This window comes from Trachurus japonicus, chromosome 1 (genome assembly GCF_045865225.1).
Source record: "Trachurus japonicus isolate A0001 chromosome 1, Traja_1.0".
Taxonomy (NCBI): Eukaryota; Metazoa; Chordata; class Actinopteri; order Carangiformes; family Carangidae; genus Trachurus; species Trachurus japonicus.
The window spans coordinates 37,226,569-37,250,415 of record NC_140907.1 but is presented as its reverse complement, the minus strand read 5'-3'; the positions used below and the strand labels follow the sequence as shown (position 1 = coordinate 37,250,415).

The 23,847-nt window shown below is 39.2% G+C and overlaps 1 protein-coding gene across 2 annotated transcripts in view; it reads right to left on the bottom strand.

Moving 5' to 3' along the window:
* Positions 1 to 3,445: 3,445 nt before the first annotated feature.
* The window catches only part of slc8a1a (solute carrier family 8 member 1a), a 29,918-nt gene continuing 9,516 nt past the window's right edge, over positions 3,446 to 23,847 (bottom strand). The window contains exons 3-10 of one of the 2 annotated variants that reach the window (XM_085787077.1): positions 15,334 to 15,440; positions 11,643 to 11,663; positions 11,516 to 11,533; positions 8,591 to 8,659; positions 6,076 to 6,203; positions 5,592 to 5,691; positions 5,072 to 5,344; positions 3,446 to 3,909 (exon numbers count right to left, since the gene is read on the bottom strand). In XM_085787077.1, coding sequence (XP_085643203.1) covers positions 3,533 to 3,909; positions 5,072 to 5,344; positions 5,592 to 5,691; positions 6,076 to 6,203; positions 8,591 to 8,659; positions 11,516 to 11,533; positions 11,643 to 11,663; positions 15,334 to 15,440 — 1,093 coding nt within the window. In that variant the 3' untranslated portion in view covers positions 3,446 to 3,532. Of the gene's footprint in view, positions 3,910 to 5,071; positions 5,345 to 5,591; positions 5,692 to 6,075; positions 6,204 to 8,590; positions 8,660 to 11,515; positions 11,534 to 11,642; positions 11,664 to 14,086; positions 14,191 to 15,333; positions 15,441 to 23,847 lie in introns of both variants that reach the window. The other variant, XM_085787086.1, reaches the window with a different exon arrangement.

Sequence of the window (23,847 nt, the reverse complement as noted above, 5' to 3'; positions counted from 1 at the left end):
TCAATGAATTACTATAATTTTTTCTAAATGAATTTAAGGAGCTTTTAACTCTTGTTTCTGAGAATGAACTCTGATCTGAAACCAGCTGCACTGATGTGCTGCTTTTAGGGGTTAGGGTTTCCTTCTTTGACAAACACAGCTTGTGTCCAATAGGATTTTAGAAAAAAGAAAAAAAAGAGCAGACCTGAAAGTAACGAGTACTTTTCAGCCTTCCTAGAAATTAACTCGAGTAAAAGTAAAAATATTTGTCTTGGAAATGTATTCAAGTAAGAGTAATAGTAAATTTACTCCGTTACTGTCCACCGCTGGTCAACGCTAACTTCCGCTAGCATCCAGGACAGCTCGCGGGGCTAGCAGCCCTGCACAGAGCTTCACCTGAGCTCCGTCATTGGCTGGAGAGAAAACACGACTCTCCACCCAGAAACGTCCCTGTGCACAACAAAACAAAGCAAAAGACCAAAATTCAGGCAGGGGGAGGGGGCGCTGCAGACACAGCCCCCACCACACAGGACTAGAAGCCCATAGGTGATGATGAAGACGGATTTCATTTGTCTTATTTTTGAGCAAAAACCTCCAGACTCTACCTTTAACGGTGGCTCAGAGAGACACAATCAAACAACAACAACACTGGAGCTCCGACGTGTGTGTTTCAGTCTCCAGTTTGTTGCATGTTTTGAGTTTTGTCCTCTCCGGGCCACCGTAGCGTCCACGGCCGCGGCCTCAGTGTGGTGTTGTTGGGCTGCAGCCTGCACACATTTAACCCTTTAAAGAGGCAGAAACAATAAAGTGGAGTTGCGTTCACAGGCTTCTGTTCTCATCTGTTACACTCTCACTCACCTCTTATGTAAACTACATTACCCATCATGCCTCATCACATTTTGTCAAGACTACAGTACAACTCATTCAAACCAGGGTTATAATAGTGAACTAAAACCATGACCACCAAGACTAAAACTAAAACTAGCAGTGACCATTTTTCCAAAAACTGGAACCTGATGAGGACTGATGGGAACGTTCTGGGATGGATGCAACTAAAAGGGAACAAGTTCATCTTCAGAGGTCTGACAGAGGCTTTCTTCTAAAACCTGAACAACTACAACTAAGACTAAGACTAAATAAAAACTACAACTAAGACTGAGACTAAATAAAAACTACAACTAAGACTAAATAAAAACTACAACTAAGACTAAATAAAAACTACAACTAAGACTAGATAAAAACTACGACTAAGACTAGATAAAAACTACAACTAAGACTAGATAAAACCTATAACTAAGACTAAGACTAAATAAAAACTACAACTAAGACTAAATAAAAACTACAACTAAGACTAAGACTCAATAAAAACTACAACAAAGACTAAATAAAAACTACAACTAAGACTAAATAAAAACTACAACTAAGACTAAATAAAAACTACAACTAAGACTAAGGCTAAATAAAAACTACAACTAAGACTAAATAAAAACTACAACTAAGACTAAGGCTAAATAAAAACTACAACTAAGACTAAATAAAAACTACAACTAAGACTAAGACTACATAAAAACTACAACTAAGACTAAGACTCAATAACAACTAAGACTAAATAAAAACTACAACTAAGACTAAGACTACATAAAAACTACAACTAAGACTAAGAAGACTAAATAAAAACTACAACTAAGACTAAATAAAAACTACAATTAAGACTAAAACTAGTCAATTCACTAAAACTAAACTGAAATAAAAAATCAAACTGAAATACTAAATGAAAATAAAAACCAATGAAAATTAAAAAAAAAAAAAAAAAAACTGTGGACCAATCAGAGAGGAGGAAGATTGAGACAAGTCACTCACTGTAGTTTAATAACACTGCATTCTGTATTCAGACAACACGCTACTACTCGTCCAATAGGCAGGCAGGCAGGCAGGCGGCGGCTGTTCCCAAACAACCAATCACGTTTGCAGACCTTTGGAAAAATCCAACTCTTTGAGGTTACATGACATGCGCTCACACACTCACATACACACAATTATTTATACACGTAAATTATCTTCACGTCAAAAAGCGAACTGAGGAAGCCGCCGCTCCTCGGTCGTCTCACACTCGGTGCACGGATTCATTCATGTAGGTGCAACACTATCACTGCAGTCCCAGCCCGAGCTGCCTCCTCAGCTCCGCTCTACTGTACGTCAAAGGTGAAGGTTAACGATGCTGTAAATGTCCGTAAATGTTCAGGTCGGAGGTATGTTGTGAGGATGAGGACCGTCGAGTCCTGAAAGGTCTCCAGCGTCGTCACTCAGCAGCCCGGAGAAGAAGTCCAAAGTTTCTCACCAGACGAAGTCCAAGAGAAGGTTCAGAAGTTCTGACGTAGTTTCCCCAACAGTCTTTGATTGGAGAGCCGCTCAACATCTGTAGAAACCTTCAGGAACCTTTAGAGACTCTTTAGAGGTTGTTGGGCCTCCGTAGACCCTCAAGGAACCGCACAATCACACGTTCAAGTAGTTGTAAAACTGGCACACATCCATCAGAACCTTTGAGTTGGACAGATTAGATATTTATTCAGACCTGACAGGAACTTGTTTTAACCTTCAGAACTTTTAGAAACACCGGATGTACACCCAATGATTCAGACGAAGAACCGAAATGATGTTAGAACCTGTTGGAACCTTTGGAAATAACATCTACTAAGGATGTCCATGAAGGTTCTCAGTCATCCAGGTCATCTTATTCTTGTGGAGTTGTAGTAAAAGGCAACTGGACTTCTTTTCTTGCTTGAAGACGTTTCACCCCTCATCCAAGAGGCTTCTTCAGTTCTGAGACTAATGCCAGAAACCCAGGTATTTTTAAACCCTATCTGCCACCTACAAGGCTGTATTGGGAGCTCTCCCCAGGAAGTTTAAATCCCATACACACCTGGAGTCATGTGACTCGAGTCTCGGGGGTGTGGTCATGTGACTTTGGTTTCACTAGAAACCAATCAAAGGACCACCCATTCTGGGTTTAAAAATACCTGGGTTTCTGGCATTAGTCTCAGAACTGAAGAAGCCTCTTGGATGAGGGGTGAAACGTCTTCAAGAAAGAAAAGAAGTCGCCTTTTAGTTGCCTTTTACTACAACTCCACAAGAACATCTACTAAGGAGGAATAAAGCTTATCCAAACCATTATAAAAATAACAGGACTTGTTGGAACCTTAGAAAACCATCAAGAACCCACAGGATCCCTTACGAACCTTAACGATTTTAGAAGAGATGTGTTTTCATCAGGTCTTTAAACAACATACAAACCACAGCGTCCTTCAAGAATTTGTATTTATCTGGTGTTCCTGAACCAGATCGGCAGAAAAACCATCCAAAACGTCCAGAAACCTGTTGTTGGGGCACAGTTCCTCTAGAAACCCGAAGAAACCGACCACCGACCGTCAGGAATCCGACCACCTTTAGACAAAACAACATGAATTACAGGAACCGGGAACGGGAGCCTTTGGAAATCCATCAGAACTGTTCATCAGCTGTGGAAGAACCAACGAGAAGCTCTAGACCTCCTGAACTAGAAGCCCGGGACGTGGCAGTAGGCCTCCAGCGAGGAGAAGACGATGTACATCAACCACAGGCTGAAGAACAAACAGGTGGTGAGGACTTTGGGGAGCCGCGGCCCGCCCAGCTCCCCGCCGATCTCGGGCCGCCGGCGGTAGATGAGCACCGCGATGCAGATGAAGGCGAAGATGGTGAAGAGCGTCACGGAGAAGGCCAGCGTTCCCGGGTCGACCCTGAACTCCTGGCCTTTGGAGTAGTGGTAGATGGCGGCGATGGACCACGCCACGCCGATGCCCAGGAAGACGTTGACGGCGTTGCTGCCCGTCACGTTGCCGATGGAGGCGTCGGCGTACTGGTCCTGGGTGGCCGACACCTTACTGGCAAAGGTGTCTGAGGGGGCAAGAGTAGAGAAAGTAGAGTGTTTGGGGTCAGTTGAGGCTCGACAGAGGACGACTACAGGCTGGTCAACAGAACCTGAACAGCTTTTATCTTGGTGATGATAAGCTTTGTCTTAACTAACAGATTTACAACTATTTGTGAATTCTGGTCGATTGTAGATACAAAAATTCTTGTTTGAGCCCTTTCTAAGCTGCTTCATTCCTGCTACAGTTCTCAACGGGCCTGAAAGTTAAAACACGACTGAAGCTCAGACCTTATGCAGCCGGACTCACAAGGGTTAATTCTGGGCCTAAACGCAGCCAAAAAAGGAAGCCGGTGGTCCGACCGGAGTTATTTGAAGCCTTTGTGTTTTGGACCTGAACCCGGTGCGTCTGGTCGTGTTGTTATTCAGTCTGTTGAGAACTCTGGTGCGTGCGTGTCTGGTGCGTCTGGTCGTGTTGTTATTCAGTCTGTTGAGAACTGTGACTGAGCCAAGGAAAGAGGCGGAGCCTATTAACAGTCTGTGGGCGGAGCAACACATTTATTCGTTAGAAGTTGAATGGGAGCTGATTAAACTAGTAAATGATGCTGCTTTGGATCCAACTCTTTCCTTCTGTTCTGACTCTTTTCAACAGGAACAACAGAACCATTTGATTCTAATAAATTTTCCATCTTTGTTGAGCAGAAGTTTTGTTCTAAATTAAATAAAAGCCTGTCCCATATAGACGCCTGTCTCTGCATGTGCAATCATGTGCCATGGGCATAGTGCAATTTACTTCTTTGGTCAATTAATATACATACTGTATGTTGTTCATGTCATTTGTGTAAGATGTCAAGGTGTTATCATGATGCATTGTTCTATTGTCGTAGTCCTGCCTCTTGTGCTTTTATCTTCATTGTCTTATGTCTAACATCAACCTGCCAATGGGACTGGGCTACAATCCCACATATTAACATGACAGTGTTCATCAATATGTAGCCTACTGTTCCCATTTTTTTTTTTAAATAAATAAATCTGAATCTGAAGACGGGTCAGTTCAGTAGATGTAGCAAATAATAAACTGAGCTTCTATTGGAGAATTAATGGTAGTGGCCATAAGAATGAACTGAAGCACCGTGTCATGTTGTTGTGTGGTGTGGTGTGGTGTGGTGTGGTGTTGTGTTTGGGTCAGACCTGGTACAGACGTGCCCAGAGCCACGAACACCACGGCGGTGACGGAGTCTTTGAGTCCCACGGTGCAGCCGAAGTGGGAGGCCAAGTCCCCAATCACGGCCGTCAGCAGGCCGATGACGGAGATGGAGACCACGAAGCAGGCCCAGCCGTTCCAGTAGTCGGTGGGAGGGACCAGGGCGAAGAGCAGCTTCCAGAAGACGGTCAGGAAGTGCATCACGTAGTCGAAACAGGACGGCAGCTTCTCCTCGCCACACTCGTCGTCATCATCATCACCTGAGGAGGAGTCAGAGTCATTTTTATTGTCCCGGCCTCAACAGGGGAATTCATTTCATCTGACAATCGTCAGTCGCGGTGGATTTTGGCAAATACGATCACAGGCTGTAGGCGGAGCCAGAGGAGTTGGATTTTGTCCTAAATTACCCATTTAATGTCCTATCAGAATATAGTGACAGTTCCAGCAAATAGACTGAATAAGTGTTACCAACCGAAGCTTTAAAGTCGACAGATATATCTTTGGTACCTGAGCTGACTGTGATGGCCTCCACAAACTGCTCCCTCCAGCTGTTGGTCCCGATCAGCAGAGCCAGGTTGGTCTTCTTGATCAGTTTGTCCACGGTGCTCTGAAAGACAGAAGGACCAGGACCAGGTCCATCAACAGGCCAAGGTCATGGACCAGGACCAGGACCACAGTGACTGCATACATTCAGTCTACTTCAAATCTAATATAATCAGTCAATCATGAGAACAGTCGATCAATAACTCAGCCAGCTGAGGTCATGAACAGGTCAGCTATAATTCCCAAGATGCATTTCACCGACCATCTTCCACAGTTCATGTTTTCAGACCAGAGGGACAAGACAGAGGCTCTTGGTTGCATTGATCAACATTTGATTGATTGATTGATTGATTGATTGATTGATTGATTGATTGATTGATTGATTGATTGATTGACTGATTGACAGGCTGTCTCTTCTACCTGGTGATGATGTAATAACTGGACTCACCTTGAACTCGTACGACTCCTCTACGATCACCTCCAGTTTGACGTGTTCGCCCAGCATCGGTCGGCCCATCTCTGCGATGCGACGCTCCTCCTCCTCCTTCTTCGTCAGAGCCTCCTCACCCCCCTCACCTGAGAGAGAGAGAGGGGGAGGAGGGAGGAGTGTTAGTAAGTAAGTAAATTTTATTTGTATAGCACTTTTCGTAGAAGGGGTTCACATAGTGCTTCACAACAGAGTCAGGAAATCGCATTGTACAGGGAGTAAAACAAAAATACACAATTAAAATACAGAGGAGCATAGAAACATGAAAACATCACAGTATAAAAAAAAAAAAAAAACAGAAAACCCACCCCTACATAAAAGCCTGTCGAAACAGCAGTTTTCAGATCCTTTTTAAAAGACTCAATGGAGTTTAAAGTGCGTAAGGACAGTGGCAGGGGGGCGTTCCAAAGTCTGGGGGCAACAGCTTGGAAGGCTCTGTCCCCTCTGGATTTAAAATGGGTGTGGGGGATGACAAGCAGGCTTTGCCCAGAGGATCTGAGGGAGTGTGTGGGGGTGTAAAATTTGAGCAACTCTGAAATGTAAGAGGGGGCTTGGCCATGTAAAGCCCTGAAAGTAAGAACTAAAATTTTAAAATTAATTCTAAAATGGACTGGGAGCCAATGGAGTTCTGCTAAAATCGGTGTGATGTGTGCACTCTTTCTAGTGTGAGTTAAAAGTCTAGCTGCGGAGTTCTGAACAGCCTGGAGGCAATAAAGTGCTTTTTGGTTAAGACAAATAAAAAGGCTCTTGCAGAAGTCTAGTCTAGTCTAATCTAGTCTAGTCTAATCAACTTGCTGGTGTGACGCTCAAGGGACATGGCTGAGTCAAAGATGACCCCAAGGTTCCGGAGACTCGTCTGAATGGACGAGCCTACAGTAGGGGAGAGTGGGGTAAGATGAGCCAGTGGGTAAGTTGACCCACCCCTTGTTTCTAGGAAACTATAGGAAAAAGTTAGCATGTGACCAAATATTTGGGAGGCAGGCATCATTTCATGGAGTCTGTGAAGATTAGAACCACGTGAGTAAAGTGGTTTAACATTTATGACCATTGATTTTTCACTCTCGAGAGTGAATTTTGTCGATCATAAGTTTCATGAAAATTGTGTTTAGACCAAAAGAGATGATTGCAAATTTGTTTTATACATGGGTTGTGGTATCTATGAGCTACAACATGAGGTAGTAAACCTAGCATGAAACTGCACCATTTTAGCTGTGAGAGCAATAAACCCAAGCCAAGGTAGCTGTGGGGTAAGTTGATCCATTTGGCCAGGGGTAAGTTGAGCCACCTATCCTTTACACTTAATTCATGTATTTTGGCTGTATATGTCCAAATAATGAAATCAAGATTCTGTATGTTTGTGATTACAGTAAGTATGTTCCTATAAACAGGAAAAGTTGTTTATAGTGTGCCAAACTTTACTTTCAAAGAAAAATATCTGGGATTCTTCCCAAGATGCCACGTAATCGCAAAACTCCCCAAATCTCAGAGAGTTGGTGGCTCAGCAGGAAGTCCCTGCAGTTTGTGTTCACCTGTAACCTGGACAGATGAAATATTAAAGCAGATATCAGTGGCACGGCCGTTTCGGCTAATGCTGTGTTCAAGGCAGGCTTTTGAAACCGTAAGTTACAGCTTCAAGTCACAACTACGACTTGGTAGCGTTCCAGGTAACCCGTAGCTCGTGTTTTTACCGTCCTGTTGTCTGTGAAAGTTCCCTATAACGGCCACTCGTAACTTCCGACCCGTGAACTCGTACCAGATCGAACTGGTATGACTTCACAGGAAGGAAAAACACAAAGTACGAGTTTCCTTGAACGCACCATGAGTTAGCAGCCCCCGCCCTTGTCAGGCATCAATTGGTCCTCGTGCTACGTCACCACATTCACGCGCATCCCTTGGCTGCACACACAGCCCTTCATGCCGTTCTCTCCCCTCATTGGATAACACTTGTATCCCACAAGGAAAATTTTCTCCTCGGGTTACAGCAGAGCAGAGTGACGGAGAGACTCGTGTTTAGGCTGAAATACTTCATGTAAGTGATTGCTGACGGAAAATAGGACTATTTAGGACTTATATTAACAAAAACATTCCACTGATATCTGCTTTAAGTAAAGGGGGAGGTAGGAGATGGATGGAAGGAAAGAAGGGGGGGTTGATCAATTTACCCCACTCCTATGGTCAACTTACCCCAAGTTGAGTCACAAGACCACTTTTTTTGAACATGCTAGATTTTAAAAACAGTTATATTTACACTCATTCTGTTAATTTGTAGGGATGCAAAACATCCTGAAATATATGCAGATGTGTTAGTTAGCAACAAAACTATAATTGTCTTGATGTAGTGATCCTGAATACAAAAAGTGTCTCAACTTACCCCACTCTCCCCTACCAAGTGATATTTAATGAGGGGGATGCGAGTTTAAGTTAGCACTGAGGTCACCTGTCAACAAGGCTTCAGAGAGGAGCAGGATGAACCAACCTGTGATGTTGATGACGGCTGTGGGGGCGGGGTGGTCCCGTCCCTGCACCTTCCTGTAGACGTCTTTACCTGAGCAGGTGAATGGGTGAATGGGTGAATGGGTGAACAGGTGAACGGGTGAACAGGTAAATAACTAGTAATAACAAGTAAACTGCCAAACAGGTGAATAAGGGAGCAGGTGCCAAACACTTTTTGCATGGAAACAGTTGAATTTGACTTCTGTAAAATCGACTGTTTCACTGAGACGCTGCAACAAATCAAACATATTTAAAGGTGAATATGGAGAATGCTTATTAAAGGGTTTTTTTCTTTTTCAAAAACAACACATCCACAGAGCGTTTAGAGGGGAGCAGAATACAAGTATTGCTTCTCCATAATAAGACATTTAGACGGGGTCGTCAATAAATAACTTCCTGTTTACATCGTAGCGACCAGCCAGTAGGCCTACACTGTAAAAGCTCAAAATCTTTCCAAGAATATTTGTCTTATTTCTTGTCAAAATGTCTCAATTTTCATCAAAACTTTTAACTTTCCACTTAAAATAAGACTCGTCACCTAAAAAAAACTTGTTTTTAGATAATTTTCACTTGTTTCAAACAAATTTTCAATTGAAATAAGTCAAAAAATCTGCCAGTGAAAGCAAGTTTTTTGAGCTGGTAATAGGGAATGAAAACTTGCTCCACTATCAGATTTTTCTACTTATTTCAAGTGAAAATCTGCTTGAAAGAAGTAAAAAAGTGTTTAAAAACAAGCTGCTTTTTATGTGATGAGTCTCATTTAGTAGTAGTAGTAAACCTTTATTTTACCAGGCAAGAATTGCTAAGAATACATTCTTATTAAGGCAATGGCCTGGTATAGGTCATTTTTAGTGTAATGAGATTTGTTTTGACTAGAAACGACATTTAACATTAAATGGCCGACATTAAATAACTAGAAATAAGACAAATATTCTTGGTAAGATATTGAGTGTTTGCAGCGTAGCTGTTGCTAACCCTCCTCTGGTTGTTTACGTTTGTTTTCAATGAAGCTTCTGATAATCAATCAGTGGATCGATGGATTATTATCTACATGTTACCATGTGTGTGTTTGTGTAGTCGTAATCTGTCATAAACAACAGATTACGGTTTATGTTCATGTCGTGGACTTTTTAAGTTGTTGCAGATCCTACTTGAGACACTAGATGGTGGTATTCTGCTCGTTCTCCACTGACTCGACATATTCAACCTTTAGGTGTTTGTTCTGCAGCTGCTTCCACGGCGGAGCAGGGGGAAGTCTGCATGTGAGCTCAGGCGGTGTGTGTGTGTGTGGTTATTCAGGTGCGATTAACTCTGCAGACGTCTTACCACACAGCTGTTTGTCTACGAGGTCAAAGAGAGACGACATTAAGGTGAGACACTAACAGGCAAAAAACACTATTTTGCTTCCTTATCATGTCTTCTTTCAGAAAAGTGGAAAGAAACGGTAGAAAATATACTTAAGGTTTTTATTCAACTTCATTTTGTCTCTTTCATCTGTAAATTTCTCTTCAATTCACTAAAAGTTAGTCTGACCCATGTCATGTCAGGTGTCGTTGTAAAGCTCTCTCTCTCCTGAACAATGATGTCATTTCCCTTAGCAACAAATCATAAAAGTACGATTGACAATAACAATCTATGTCATTTTACAGTCCAAGTCTTTAAAGGCCGTTTTCTCAGAAAGAGTTTTTCAAAGCTAGAAATCTCCACTTCAGCAGCACTTACAGACACCAAACCTTCCACTTTGATCCCTGTCTATATTCTGAAGGTTTTTACAGAGGGGATTGTTGATATATCATTCACAGCTTCATTTATACAACATTTTATTACTAAAAACTTCGAGACATTTGATTTTTTTAGGGCTGGTGACAGTATTTTCTCATTTACACTGCAAAATCTCAAATATCTTGCCAAGAATATTTGTCTTATTTCTAGTTAAAATGTCATTTCTAGTCAAAACAAATCTCATTATATTTGAAATAAGACTCTTTTAATACACTTTTTACTTCTTTCAAGCATATTTTCACTTGAAATAAGTCCTTATTACAAACACAAACAACTTGCTTTCATTGGCAGATTTTTCTACTTATTTCAAGTGAAAAGTAGTTTGAAACAAGTGAAAATGATCTAAAAACAAGTAGGCTACATTTTTAGGTGATGAGTCTTATTTTAAGTGGAAAGAGATTAGTTTTGACTAGAAATGAGACAAATATTCTTGGAAAGATTTCGAGTTTTTGCAGTGTACAGAGTCATAAAAAGAGATACCAAAATCCCCTCTGTAAAAACTTCTGACTCTAATGTGTCAACAAAAGTAGCTTTATCCATTGTTCAGGTTTCTGTTCTGGAAATGTATGCAAATCAGCGCATATTTAATTATATATTACCTCATTTACATATGTAACTTAATGTAAGTGATAAACTTGTGAAGTTTCATGGTGATTTCTGTCACACTGCAAAAACTCAAAATCTTTCCAAGAATATTTGTCTTATTTCTTGTTAAAATATTTCATTTCTAGTCAAAACTAAACTGTTTCCACTTAAAATAAGACTCATCACCTAAAAATGAACTTGTTTTTAGATCATTTTCATTTTTTTCAATTACAAATTTTCACTTGAAATAAGTAGAAAAATCTGCCAGTGAAAGCAAGTTTTTTGTGCTTGCAATAAGAAAGAAAAACTTGATCCACTGGCAGATTTTTCTACTTATTTCAAGGGAAAATCTGCTTGAAAGAAGTAAAAAGTGTCTAAAAACAAGCTACTTTTTAACGTGACAAGTCTTATTTTAAGTAGAATGAGATTTGTTTTGACTAGAAATAAGACAAATATTCTTGGTAAGATATTTGAGTTTTTGCAGTGCATATCATTAACTCAGAACAGCTGTAAGCATCAGGTGGAAGGGGGCGGGGCTTACCTGTCTTCACGAATCCACCTGAAGGATGAAAAGAGACAAAAGAAGAGTCAACAGGTGAGTCTGTCATTGTTGTTGTTGTTTCTCTAAAGAAGCAGCGACAGGGACAGAAAGGGGCGGAGCCACTTACCCACTTCCTGGAGCAACAGAGCTGAAGAGAGGAAAGACAAGACACAGGTCAGACAGGTGCAGACAGACACCTGTCCTCGTCACATGACCTCACAGATGACATCATCTCACCTGCTGCTCAGGGGTCCGTTTCACAAAGCAGGTTCAACAAACTCTGAGTCTAATCCTGAACTCTGAGTTGATCTACTCTGAGATAGGAAACTCAGAGTTTTGGGTTTCAGAACAGGTGATAACAGTTAGTTCAATCAACTCTGAGTAACTTGACCCTGAGTTATGGGGAGATGAAAAGAAAAATGTGTGTTTGATGTTCAAGTTTGTCTCCATTATAATGTGACGGGGATGTGCGTGTCGTCATCAATCACATCTGGAAATAATCTAGAAGTGGATCGACCTACTACGAAAAAAATAAGAGAGAGAGTGTCCGTGTGGTGTCATGAGAGTTGTTCAGATAAAACTGACGGTGCAGAACAACGGGAACGATCAAACTAATCCTCATATGGAGAATAAAACATCCAGTCGAGGTCTAATAATCCTCCTGACGGAGTTTACACGTCCTGTCAGCCGCTGCTTTCAGTCTGCAGCTTCAGATAAAAAGGAGAAACTCAGGGTTAGATGGAGAAAATCTGCTCCAGACCAGGTTAGGTTCACGAAGTGTGTTGCCATAGTAACTGACTCCGAGCTTCAGTTACCTCTCTTTGTGAAACGGGCTGGAGTTACTCCTCTTTCCCTGGTTTGAGTTACCTCCCTTTCTGAAACGGAAAACCCAGAGTTTGCCTCATTTCAGGGTTAACAGACTCAGAGTTTTCACTAAAGCTGCTTTGTGAAACGGACCTCAGGTGTGTCAGGGTGTTGATGTCAGAGCTGTGAGTCCTGGAGGAGGTTCAGGGTTAGACTGAGATACAAACACACACGCACGATGTTACACACACAGACACACACGTTAAGACAACAGACCACAGCACACCTGAGCTCACCTGTACCGATGAATTCAACTGTCCCTGTCTAGACCTGTTCTAATGAGACAGACCTGTCCCCCTCAGTGTTGTCCTCACCTGTCCTCACCTGCCTGCAGGTAAAATCATGCAAAACCGCTGATGCACGTTGCCTTCAGGGACAGTTTTTCATCAAGCAGTCTCTGAATTTCCCTCTAAAACAACTCTGTCTGGTAACGTTGTGTTATTATCTCATAGCGTGGTGAATGTGCAGCTCACAACTTGTCCACCAGAGCGTTGTGGAGTTGTTGGATTGTGTATTTGATGAGTTTGATGAGGGAAACCAAGAAATCCCATAATGAGCCTCCATAGCGTAGCTCTGAGCAGCTCACGGCTCTGCTCCGCCGTTCTAAAAATAGCTTGCACCGACAATTAAAGGTAACGAACCTACTGCTACGACTATAGGGATTATGGCAATGGGCCAATTTGCCAAAATGTTGAACTATCCCTTTAAACACATGGGTTTGCAATATGAATTTTGTTTGTATCTTGAGATAAATTACAATAAATGTGTTCTTTCGTTCATATAGTAGAGTAGGTAACCAGGCAACAGCAGGTGTTGAACACATGAGGGAGAATCAACCCTCCTGTTGTCCTTCATCTATTCCCCTCCTCCATCCTTCCTTCTTTTCTTCCTTTCTCTCTTCCTTCTTTCCACAATCCTTTTCCCTTCCTCCCTTCCTTCCTTCCTTCCTTCCTTCCTTCCTTCCTTCCTTCCTTCCTTCCTTCCTTCCTTCCTTCCTTCCTTCCTTCCTTCCTTCCTTCCCTCCCTTCGTCCTTACTTCTTCCCTCCTCTTTTGATCCAATTGACCCTCCATCTTTCTTTCCTTCCTTTATCCTTCCTTCTTTTCTCCCATCTTTCCCTTTGTCCTTCCTTCCTTCCTTCCTTCCTTCCTTCCTTCCTTCCTTCCTTCCTTCCTTCCAACCCTTCGTCCTTACTTCTTCCCTCCTCTTTTGATCCAATTGACCCTCCATCTTTCTTTCCTTCCTTTTTCCCTTAATTCTTTTCTCCCTTCTTTCCTTTCTTCCTTCCTTGAACGACTGTTCCCTCCCTCCATCCCTCTATCTTTCCTTCTTTTCTCCTATCTTTCCCTTTGTCCTTCCTTCCTTCCTTCTTTCTCTTTGTCCTTCCTTCTTCCTTCTTTCCTTCCTTCCTTCCTTCCTTCCTTCCTTCCTTCCTTCCTTCCTTCCTTCCTTCCTTGACCCAGGTGGACAACAGGAGGGTTAAACAGATTAAAGACACGATTAAAGAGGAACTCTGGTCTGGTCTGGAATCTGTCACATATTCACGTCGCCGTCGGTGTGAACAGGGCCTTAAACTGTCGTGTCCAATCAGAGCTCAGTGTAAAGCGTCTGAGTGTGAGGAAGGAAGGAAGGAAGGAAGGAAGGAAGGAAGGAGGCGACAGGAAGCTGAACAGAAGGAGTAGAGGATCACGCTGCTGCTGCTCCACACCTGTCCACCTGCTCCTCTTCCAGTCGGGCTCCTGCAGCTCGATGTAGAACCTGGCCTGCTTATCGTACTCCTCGTGGTCGACCACCCTAACTGACACGCTCTTCCTGCAGGGGGGGGGGTCAGAGGTCAGGGGTCAGGGGTTAGGGGTCGTGCATTAGTTCACATCAACACAGTGGCCCAGTTCCAATCCGCCCCCTGAAGACTCAAGCCCTGAACCCTCACTGACTGAAGTGACGTCAGCAAGTGACAGAGTGTGAGAGTGTGTGAGGGTCCAGATGCTGTAAACATGAATGGAACAGCACTTATACCCACTCTCACCACACGTTACCTTGACAACAAAATGTTTTTAACTCCGCCCTTTACTGTACTTTCAATACGCACAAAATGTGTGAGTGCGCGGACTCAAAACAAAATGTTCCTAGATCAGATCTGATCAAATCATCATCAAAAATCACAAACTGCACGTTAATACTGACAGTAAACTTCTTCTTTTCTTTTTATTTCTTTCTTTTTTTTGGCTCCTAAAGAGACAGCGGAGCTCTCTCTGACTACGTGTGTTAATTAATTTACTTTTTTTTTTTTTTTAACACTCGCGTTTCCGACGGCATCCTATGTGTTTGACTTCACAACTCTATGAACTGTGGGTAATTCCCTTACCCAAAGTCAGCATTGGTGCTGACTTACGGTATTTCTGACTTCTTTGAGTGTGTGCTATAAAATGGCACTTGTATTGCTTCCTTTTTTATTGTTAATTTGTTGTTGCTTTCTCCTATTGTTGTTGTTGTTGATTTATCTTCTGAATGTATATATATTTCTTGGGGAGGTGCTTTTTATAAGCCCATATAGGGTTTTTTAACCTCTCCCGCACTTACTATCTTGTTTCATTTCTGTTTTTTGTATTTGTCTTTTATTATGGTGCAAATAAATAAATACTAAAGACTAAGGGGGCAGTAAGGGCTCATTCACTGACTCACTGACTTGATGATCTGACAACGGACACACTCACGGACTTCCCCTTTAACGCGCCTCTTAAGTCAGTGAGGGGTGGGATTGGAACTGGGCCGTTCAAACAGACCAACAGGGCCGTTGCCTGGAAGGGTTAAAAACATAACAGAGTCAGTCAGTGGAGGTCACATGACGCCACAACGAGGTGAGTTCTGGTTAACAGAGGTCAAAGGTCGTTAGGAGAGGTGGGCGGGGGCGGGGTCACAGCAAAAGGGGGAAGGGGGAGGAAGGGACGCCCCCACCTTTCCTCTCACTCATCTCCAGCAGCCGAGGCTCGCCCAGCTCCACGAAGAAGTTCTTGTTTTTCTCGTACTCCTCGTCATCGATTATATTGATCTGAAGCGCTTTACTGGAACAGAAGAAGGAGATTCTGAAGGAGCTTTAATAGAAACATCTACCTTTATTTTGAAGGAACTTTAATAGGAACATCTACCTTTATTCTGAAGGAGCTTTAATAGGAACATAAACCTTTGTTCTGAAGGAGCTTTAATAGAAACATCTACCTTTATTTTGAAGGAACTTTAATAGGAACATCTACCTTTATTTTGAAGGAGCTTTAATAGGAACATAAATCTTTATTCTGAAGAAGCTTTAATAGGAACATAAACCTTTATTCTGAAGGAGCTTTAATAGGAACATCTACCTTTATTCTGAAGGAGCTTTAATAGAAACATCTACCTTTATTTTGAAGGAACTTTAATAGGAACATCTACCTTTATTTTGAAGGAGCTTTAATAGGAACATCTACCTTTATTCTGAAGGAGCTTTAATAGAAACATCTACCTTTATTTTGAAGGAACTTTAATAGGAACATCTACCTTTATTTTGAAGGAGCTTTAATAGGAACATCTACCTTTATTCTGAAGGAGCTTTAATACAAACATCTACCTTTATTTTGAAGGAACTTTAATAGGAACATCTACCTTTATTTTGAAGGAGCTTTAATAGTAACATCTACCTTTATTCTGAAGGAGCTTTAATAGGAACCTCTACCTTTATTCTGAAGGAGTTAAATAGGAACATCTACCTTTATTCTGAAGGAGCTTTAATAGGAACATACCTTTATTCTGAAGGAGCTTTAATAGAAACATCTACTTTTATTCTGAAGGAGCTTTAATAGGAACATCTACCTTTATTCTGAAGGAGCTTTAATAGAAACATCTACCTTTATTCTGAAGGAGCTTTAATAGAAACATCTACCTTTATTCTGAAGGAGCTTTAATAGAAACATCTACCTTTATTCTGAAGGAGCTTTAATAGAAACATCTACTTTTATTCTGAAGGAGCTTTAATAGGAACATAAACCTTTATTCTGAAGAAGCTTTAATAGGAACATAAACCTTTATTCTGAAGGAGCTTTAATAGAAACATCTACCTTTATTTTGAAGGAACTTTAATAGGAACATCTACCTTTATTTTGAAGGAGCTTTAATAGGAACATAAATCTTTATTCTGAAGAAGCTTTAATAGGAACATAAACCTTTATTCTGAAGGAGCTTTAATAGGAACATCTACCTTTATTCTGAAGGAGCTTTAATAGAAACATCTACCTTTATTTTGAAGGAACTTTAATAGGAACATCTACCTTTATTTTGAAGGAGCTTTAATAGGAACATCTACCTTTATTCTGAAGGAGCTTTAATAGAAACATCTACCTTTATTTTGAAGGAACTTTAATAGGAACATCTACCTTTATTTTGAAGGAGCTTTAATAGGAACATCTACCTTTATTCTGAAGGAGCTTTAATACAAACATCTACCTTTATTTTGAAGGAACTTTAATAGGAACATCTACCTTTATTTTGAAGGAGCTTTAATAGGAACATCTACCTTTATTCTGAAGGAGCTTTAATAGGAACCTCTACCTTTATTCTGAAGGAGTTAAATAGGAACATCTACCTTTATTCTGAAGGAGCTTTAATAGGAACATACCTTTATTCTGAAGGAGCTTTAATAGAAACATCTACTTTTATTCTGAAGGAGCTTTAATAGAAACATCTACCTTTATTCTGAAGGAGCTTTAATAGAAACATCTACCTTTATTCTGAAGGAGCTTTAATAGAAACATCTACCTTTATTCTGAAGGAGCTTTAATAGAAACATCTACCTTTATTCTGAAGGAGCTTTAATAGAAACATCTACTTTTATTCTGAAGGAGCTTTAATAGGAACATCTACCTTTATTTTGAAGGAGCTTTATTAGGAACATACCTTTATTTTGAAGAAGCTTTAATAGGAACATCTACCTTTATTTTGAAGGAGCTGTATTAGGAACATCTACCTTTATTCTGAAGGAGCTTTAATAGGAACATCTACCTTTATTCTGAAGGAGCTTTAATAGGAACATCTACCTTTATTCTGAAGGAGCTTTAACACAAACATCTACCTTTATTCTGAAGGAGCTTTAATAGGAACATCTACCTTTATTCTGAAGGAGCTTTAATAGGAACATCTACCTTTATTCTGAAGGAGCTTTAATAGGAACCTCTACCTTTATTCTGAAGGAGCTTTAATAGAAACATCTACTTTTATTCTGAAGGAGCTTTAATAGGAACCTCTACCTTTATTCTGAAGGAGCTTTAACACGAACAACTACCTTTATTTTGAAGGAGCTTCAATAGGAACATCTACCTTTACTCTGAAGGAGCTTTAATACGAACATCTACCTTTATTCTGAAGGAGCTTTAATAGAAACATCTACCTTTATTCTGAAGGAGTTTTTATACGAACATCTACCTTTATTCTGAAGGAGCTTTAATAGAAACATCTACCTTTATTCTGAAGGAGCTTTTATACGAACATCTACCTTTATTCTGAAGGAGCTTTAATAGGAACATCTACCTTTATTCTGAAGGAGCTTCAATACAAACATCTACCTTTATTCTGAAGGAGCTTTAATAGAAACATCTACCTTTATTCTGAAGGAGCTTTAATAGGAACATCTACCTTTATTCTGAAGGAGCTTTAATAGAGACATCTACCTTTATTCTGAAAGAGCTTTAATAGGAACATCTACCTTTATTCTGAAGGAGCTTTAATAGGAACATACCTTTATTTTGAAGTAGCTTTAATAGGAACATCTACCTTTATTCTGAAGGAGCTTTAATAGGAACATACCTTTATTCTGAAGGAGCTTTAATAGGAACATACCTTTATTTTGAAGAAGCTTTAATAGGAACATCTACCTTTATTTTGAAGGAGCTTTAATAGGAACATCTACCTTTATTCTGAAGGAGCTTTAATACAAACATCTACCTTTATTCTGAAGGAGCTTTAATGGGAACATCTACCTTTATTCTGAAGGAGCTTTAACACGAACATCTACCTTTATTTTGAAGGAGCTTTAATAGGAACATCTACCTTTATTCTGAAGGAGCTTTAACACAAACATCTACCTTTATTCTGAAGGAGTTTTTATACGAACATCTACCTTTATTCTGAAGGAGCTTTAATAGAAACATCTACCTTTATTCTGAAGGAGCTTTTATACGAACATCTACCTTTATTCTGAAGGAGCTTTAATAGGAACATCTACCTTTATTCTGAAGGAGCTTCACTACAAACATCTACCTTTATTCTGAAGGAGCTTTAATAGAAACAACTACCTTTATTCTGAAGGAGCTTTAATAGGAACATCTACCTTTATTCTGAAGGAGCTTTAATAGAGACATCTACCTTTATTCTGAAAGAGCTTTAATAGGAACATCTACCTTTATTCTGAAGGAGCTTTAATAGGAACATACCTTTATTTTGAAGTAGCTTTAATAGGAACATCTACCTTTATTCTGAAGGAGCTTTAATAGGAACATACCTTTATTCTGAAGGAGCTTTAATAGGAACATACCTTTATTTTGAAGAAGCTTTAATAGGAACATCTACCTTTATTTTGAAGGAGCTTTAATAGGAACATCTACCTTTATTCTGAAGGAGCTTTAATACAAACATCTACCTTTATTCTGAAGGAGCTTTAATGGGAACATCTACCTTTATTCTGAAGGAGCTTTAACACGAACATCTACCTTTATTTTGAAGGAGCTTTAATAGGAACATCTACCTTTATTCTGAAGGAGCTTTAACACAAACATCTACCTTTATTGTGAAGGAGCTTTAATAGAAACATCTACTTTTATTCTGAAGGAGCTTTAATACAAACATCTACCTTTATTCTGAAGGAGCTTTAATAGGAACATCTACCTTTATTCTGAAGGAGCTTTAATGGGAACATCTACCTTTATTCTGAAGGAGCTTTAACACAAACATCTACCTTTATTTTGAAGGAGCTTTAATAGGAACATCTACCTTTATTCTGAAGGAGCTTTAACACAAACATCTACCTTTATTCTGAAGGAGCTTTAATAGGAACATCTACCTTTATTCTGAAGGAGCTTTAATAGGAACATCTACCTTTATTCTGAAGGAGCTTTAATAGGAACCTCTACCTTTATTCTGAAGGAGCTTTAATAGAAACATCTACTTTTATTCTGAAGGAGCTTTAATAGGAACCTCTACCTTTATTCTGAAGGAGCTTTAACACGAACAACTACCTTTATTTTGAAGGAGCTTCAATAGGAACATCTACCTTTACTCTGAAGGAGCTTTAATACGAACATCTACCTTTATTCTGAAGGAGCTTTAATAGAAACATCTACCTTTATTCTGAAGGAGTTTTTATACGAACATCTACCTTTATTCTGAAGGAGCTTTAATAGAAACATCTACCTTTATTCTGAAGGAGCTTTTATACGAACATCTACCTTTATTCTGAAGGAGCTTTAATAGGAACATCTACCTTTATTCTGAAGGAGCTTCAATACAAACATCTACCTTTATTCTGAAGGAGCTTTAATAGAAACATCTACCTTTATTCTGAAGGAGCTTTAATAGGAACATCTACCTTTATTCTGAAGGAGCTTTAATAGAGACATCTACCTTTATTCTGAAAGAGCTTTAATAGGAACATCTACCTTTATTCTGAAGGAGCTTTAATAGGAACATACCTTTATTTTGAAGTAGCTTTAATAGGAACATCTACCTTTATTTTGAAGGAGCTTTAATAGGAACATCTACCTTTATTCTGAAGGAGCTTTAACACAAACATCTACCTTTATTCTGAAGGAGCTTTAATAGAAACATCTACTTTTATTCTGAAGGAGCTTTAATACAAACATCTACCTTTATTCTGAAGGAGCTTTAATAGGAACATCTACCTTTATTCTGAAGGAGCTTTAATGGGAACATCTACCTTTATTCTGAAGGAGCTTTAACACAAACATCTACCTTTATTTTGAAGGAGCTTTAATAGGAACATCTACCTTTATTCTGAAGGAGCTTTAACACAAACATCTACCTTTATTCTGAAGGAGCTTTAATAGGAACATACCTTTATTCTGAAGGAGCTTTAATAGGAACATACCTTTATTTTGAAGAAGCTTTAATAGGAACATCTACCTTTATTTTGAAGGAGCTTTAATAGGAACATCTACCTTTATTCTGAAGGAGCTTTAATACAAACATCTACCTTTATTCTGAAGGAGCTTTAATGGGAACATCTACCTTTATTCTGAAGGAGCTTTAACACGAACATCTACCTTTATTTTGAAGGAGCTTTAATAGGAACATCTACCTTTATTCTGAAGGAGCTTTAACACAAACATCTACCTTTATTCTGAAGGAGTTTTTATACGAACATCTACCTTTATTCTGAAGGAGCTTTAATAGAAACATCTACCTTTATTCTGAAGGAGCTTTTATACGAACATCTACCTTTATTCTGAAGGAGCTTTAATAGGAACATCTACCTTTATTCTGAAGGAGCTTCACTACAAACATCTACCTTTATTCTGAAGGAGCTTTAATAGAAACAACTACCTTTATTCTGAAGGAGCTTTAATAGGAACATCTACCTTTATTCTGAAGGAGCTTTAATAGAGACATCTACCTTTATTCTGAAAGAGCTTTAATAGGAACATCTACCTTTATTCTGAAGGAGCTTTAATAGGAACATACCTTTATTTTGAAGTAGCTTTAATAGGAACATCTACCTTTATTCTGAAGGAGCTTTAATAGGAACATACCTTTATTCTGAAGGAGCTTTAATAGGAACATACCTTTATTTTGAAGAAGCTTTAATAGGAACATCTACCTTTATTTTGAAGGAGCTTTAATAGGAACATCTACCTTTATTCTGAAGGAGCTTTAATACAAACATCTACCTTTATTCTGAAGGAGCTTTAATGGGAACATCTACCTTTATTCTGAAGGAGCTTTAACACGAACATCTACCTTTATTTTGAAGGAGCTTTAATAGGAACATCTACCTTTATTCTGAAGGAGCTTTAACACAAACATCTACCTTTATTCTGAAGGAGCTTTAATAGAAACATCTACTTTTATTCTGAAGGAGCTTTAATACAAACATCTACCTTTATTCTGAAGGAGCTTTAATAGGAACATCTACCTTTATTCTGAAGGAGCTTTAATGGGAACATCTACCTTTATTCTGAAGGAGCTTTAACACAAACATCTACCTTTATTTTGAAGGAGCTTTAATAGGAACATCTACCTTTATTCTGAAGGAGCTTTAACACAAACATCTACCTTTATTCTGAAGGAGCTTTAATACAAACATCTACCTTTATTCTGAAGGAGCTTTAATATGAACATCTACCTTTATTCTGAAGGAGCTTTAATAGAAACATCTACCTTTATTCTGTAGGAGCTTTAATAGGAACATGTACCTTTATTCTGAAGGAGCTTTAATAGGAACATGTACCTTTATTCTGAAGGAGCTTTCATACAAACATCTACCTTTATTCTGAAGGAAGCTTTGATAGGAACATCTACCTTTATTCTGAAGGAGCTTTAATAGGAACATCTACCTTTATTCTGAAGGAGCTTTTATACGAACATCTACCTTTATACTGAAGGAGCTTTAATGGGAACATACCTTTATTTTGAAGAAGCTTTAATAGGAACATCTACCTTTATTCTGAGGGGGCTTTAATACAAACATCTACCTTTATTCTGAAGGAGCTTTAATAGGAACATCTACCTTTATTCTGAAGGAGCTTTAATAGGAACATCTACCTTTATACTGAAGGAGCTTCAATAGGAACATCTACCTTTATTCTGAAGGAAGCTTTAATAGGAACATCTACCTTTATTCTGAAGGAGCTTCAATAGGAACATACCTTTATTTTGAAGGAGCTTTAATAGGAACATGATGGAGCTTTAAATCAGTGATGACACAGTTAAAAATGTTGCACCAGTTTGTTTTGCCTTTAAGTGTTGGAGGCGTCAGTCGCCTGCAGGCTACAGCAGCCCTGTGTGTGTGTGTGTGTGTGTGTGTGTGTGTGTGTGTGTGTGTGTGTGTGTGTGTGTGTGTGTGTGTGTGTGTGAAGTGCCTTCATTCATTTCCATGTTTATTTCATCAGAGCAGACTGTGACTGTAGCTCAGTGTCAGTGGTCTCGTTCTTCCCTAAAAGATGTTATGTTTTATTATGAAAATAAGAAGAACAAGTGTCTTCACTATTTAGTTAATTTTTTCATTTTATTGGGAAAATATTTTATTCATAAGCAAAACTTTCCAGCCTCCGAGCCAACCTTTCCTCATTGTTTGGTTGAATTTAATTCACTTTATAAATCCTTAGCCCTGGTTAAAAATAAAAAGAATACAAAAAATGTATGTATTGGATGTACTCACTGGCATTTAATGAAATTTATGATTACAGACATTGTTAAATACATTTATGTGTTGACATAACGATATAGTATTACAACGGAGTATTAGGGCCACATTGACAAATAAAAAAATCACAAACTTCCAGAATAACGTCGCAAATTTACGACTTTATTCTCGTAAATTTACAACTTTTTTCTCGAAAATTTACAACTTTATTCTCGTAAATTCACGACTTTATTCTCGTAATGTTATGGCTTTTTGTACAACTTTATTCCCGAAAATCCACGACTTTATTCTCGTAAATTCACGACTTTATTCCCGCAATGTTATGGCTTTTTTTTTCTCGTATGAAATGTACGACTTTACTCTCGACCATTTACAACTTTATTCTCGAAAATTACGACTTTATTCTCGTAAATTCACGACTTTATTCTCGTAATGTTATGGCTTTTTTCTCGTATGAAATGTACGACTTTACTCTCGAAAATTTACGACTTTATTCTCGTAAATTTATGACTTTATTCTCGAAGTCTGTGTGTTTTTTTTTTTCTCAATGTGACCCTAATACTCCGTCGTAATAGTATTTATTTATTTAGTTTTTTATTATTTAATTTTTATTTTATCTGAGGTCTTGGAGATGTATATTGTAAATGTATTTATTCCATTTATTGACTTTTTGTTTTTGTATCTGAGTAACAGCTCTCATGTAACCTACGCATTAGTGTTTGACATGATTTGTAAACTGAATATTTAAATAAAGTTAAAAAAAGAAAAAGAGAAGAAAGGGCCCAGTCACTGGTCCAGTTTCCTGCTTCACGTTCAGTTCAGTTTATGATTCACTGAATAACTTGAATCGGGTTCAGGTGACTCATCACGTTGTCGACACACTTCACTGTAACAGCTGCTGATTTAATGTTAATGTGACACAGCCTGGTCAGCATCTGCACACACACCTACACACACACACACAACCCTACACACACACACACACACACACCTACACCCACACACACACAGACACACACACACTCGTCCTTCAGCTTTACGAGGCGAGGCTGCGACGTTGAGCAGGAACC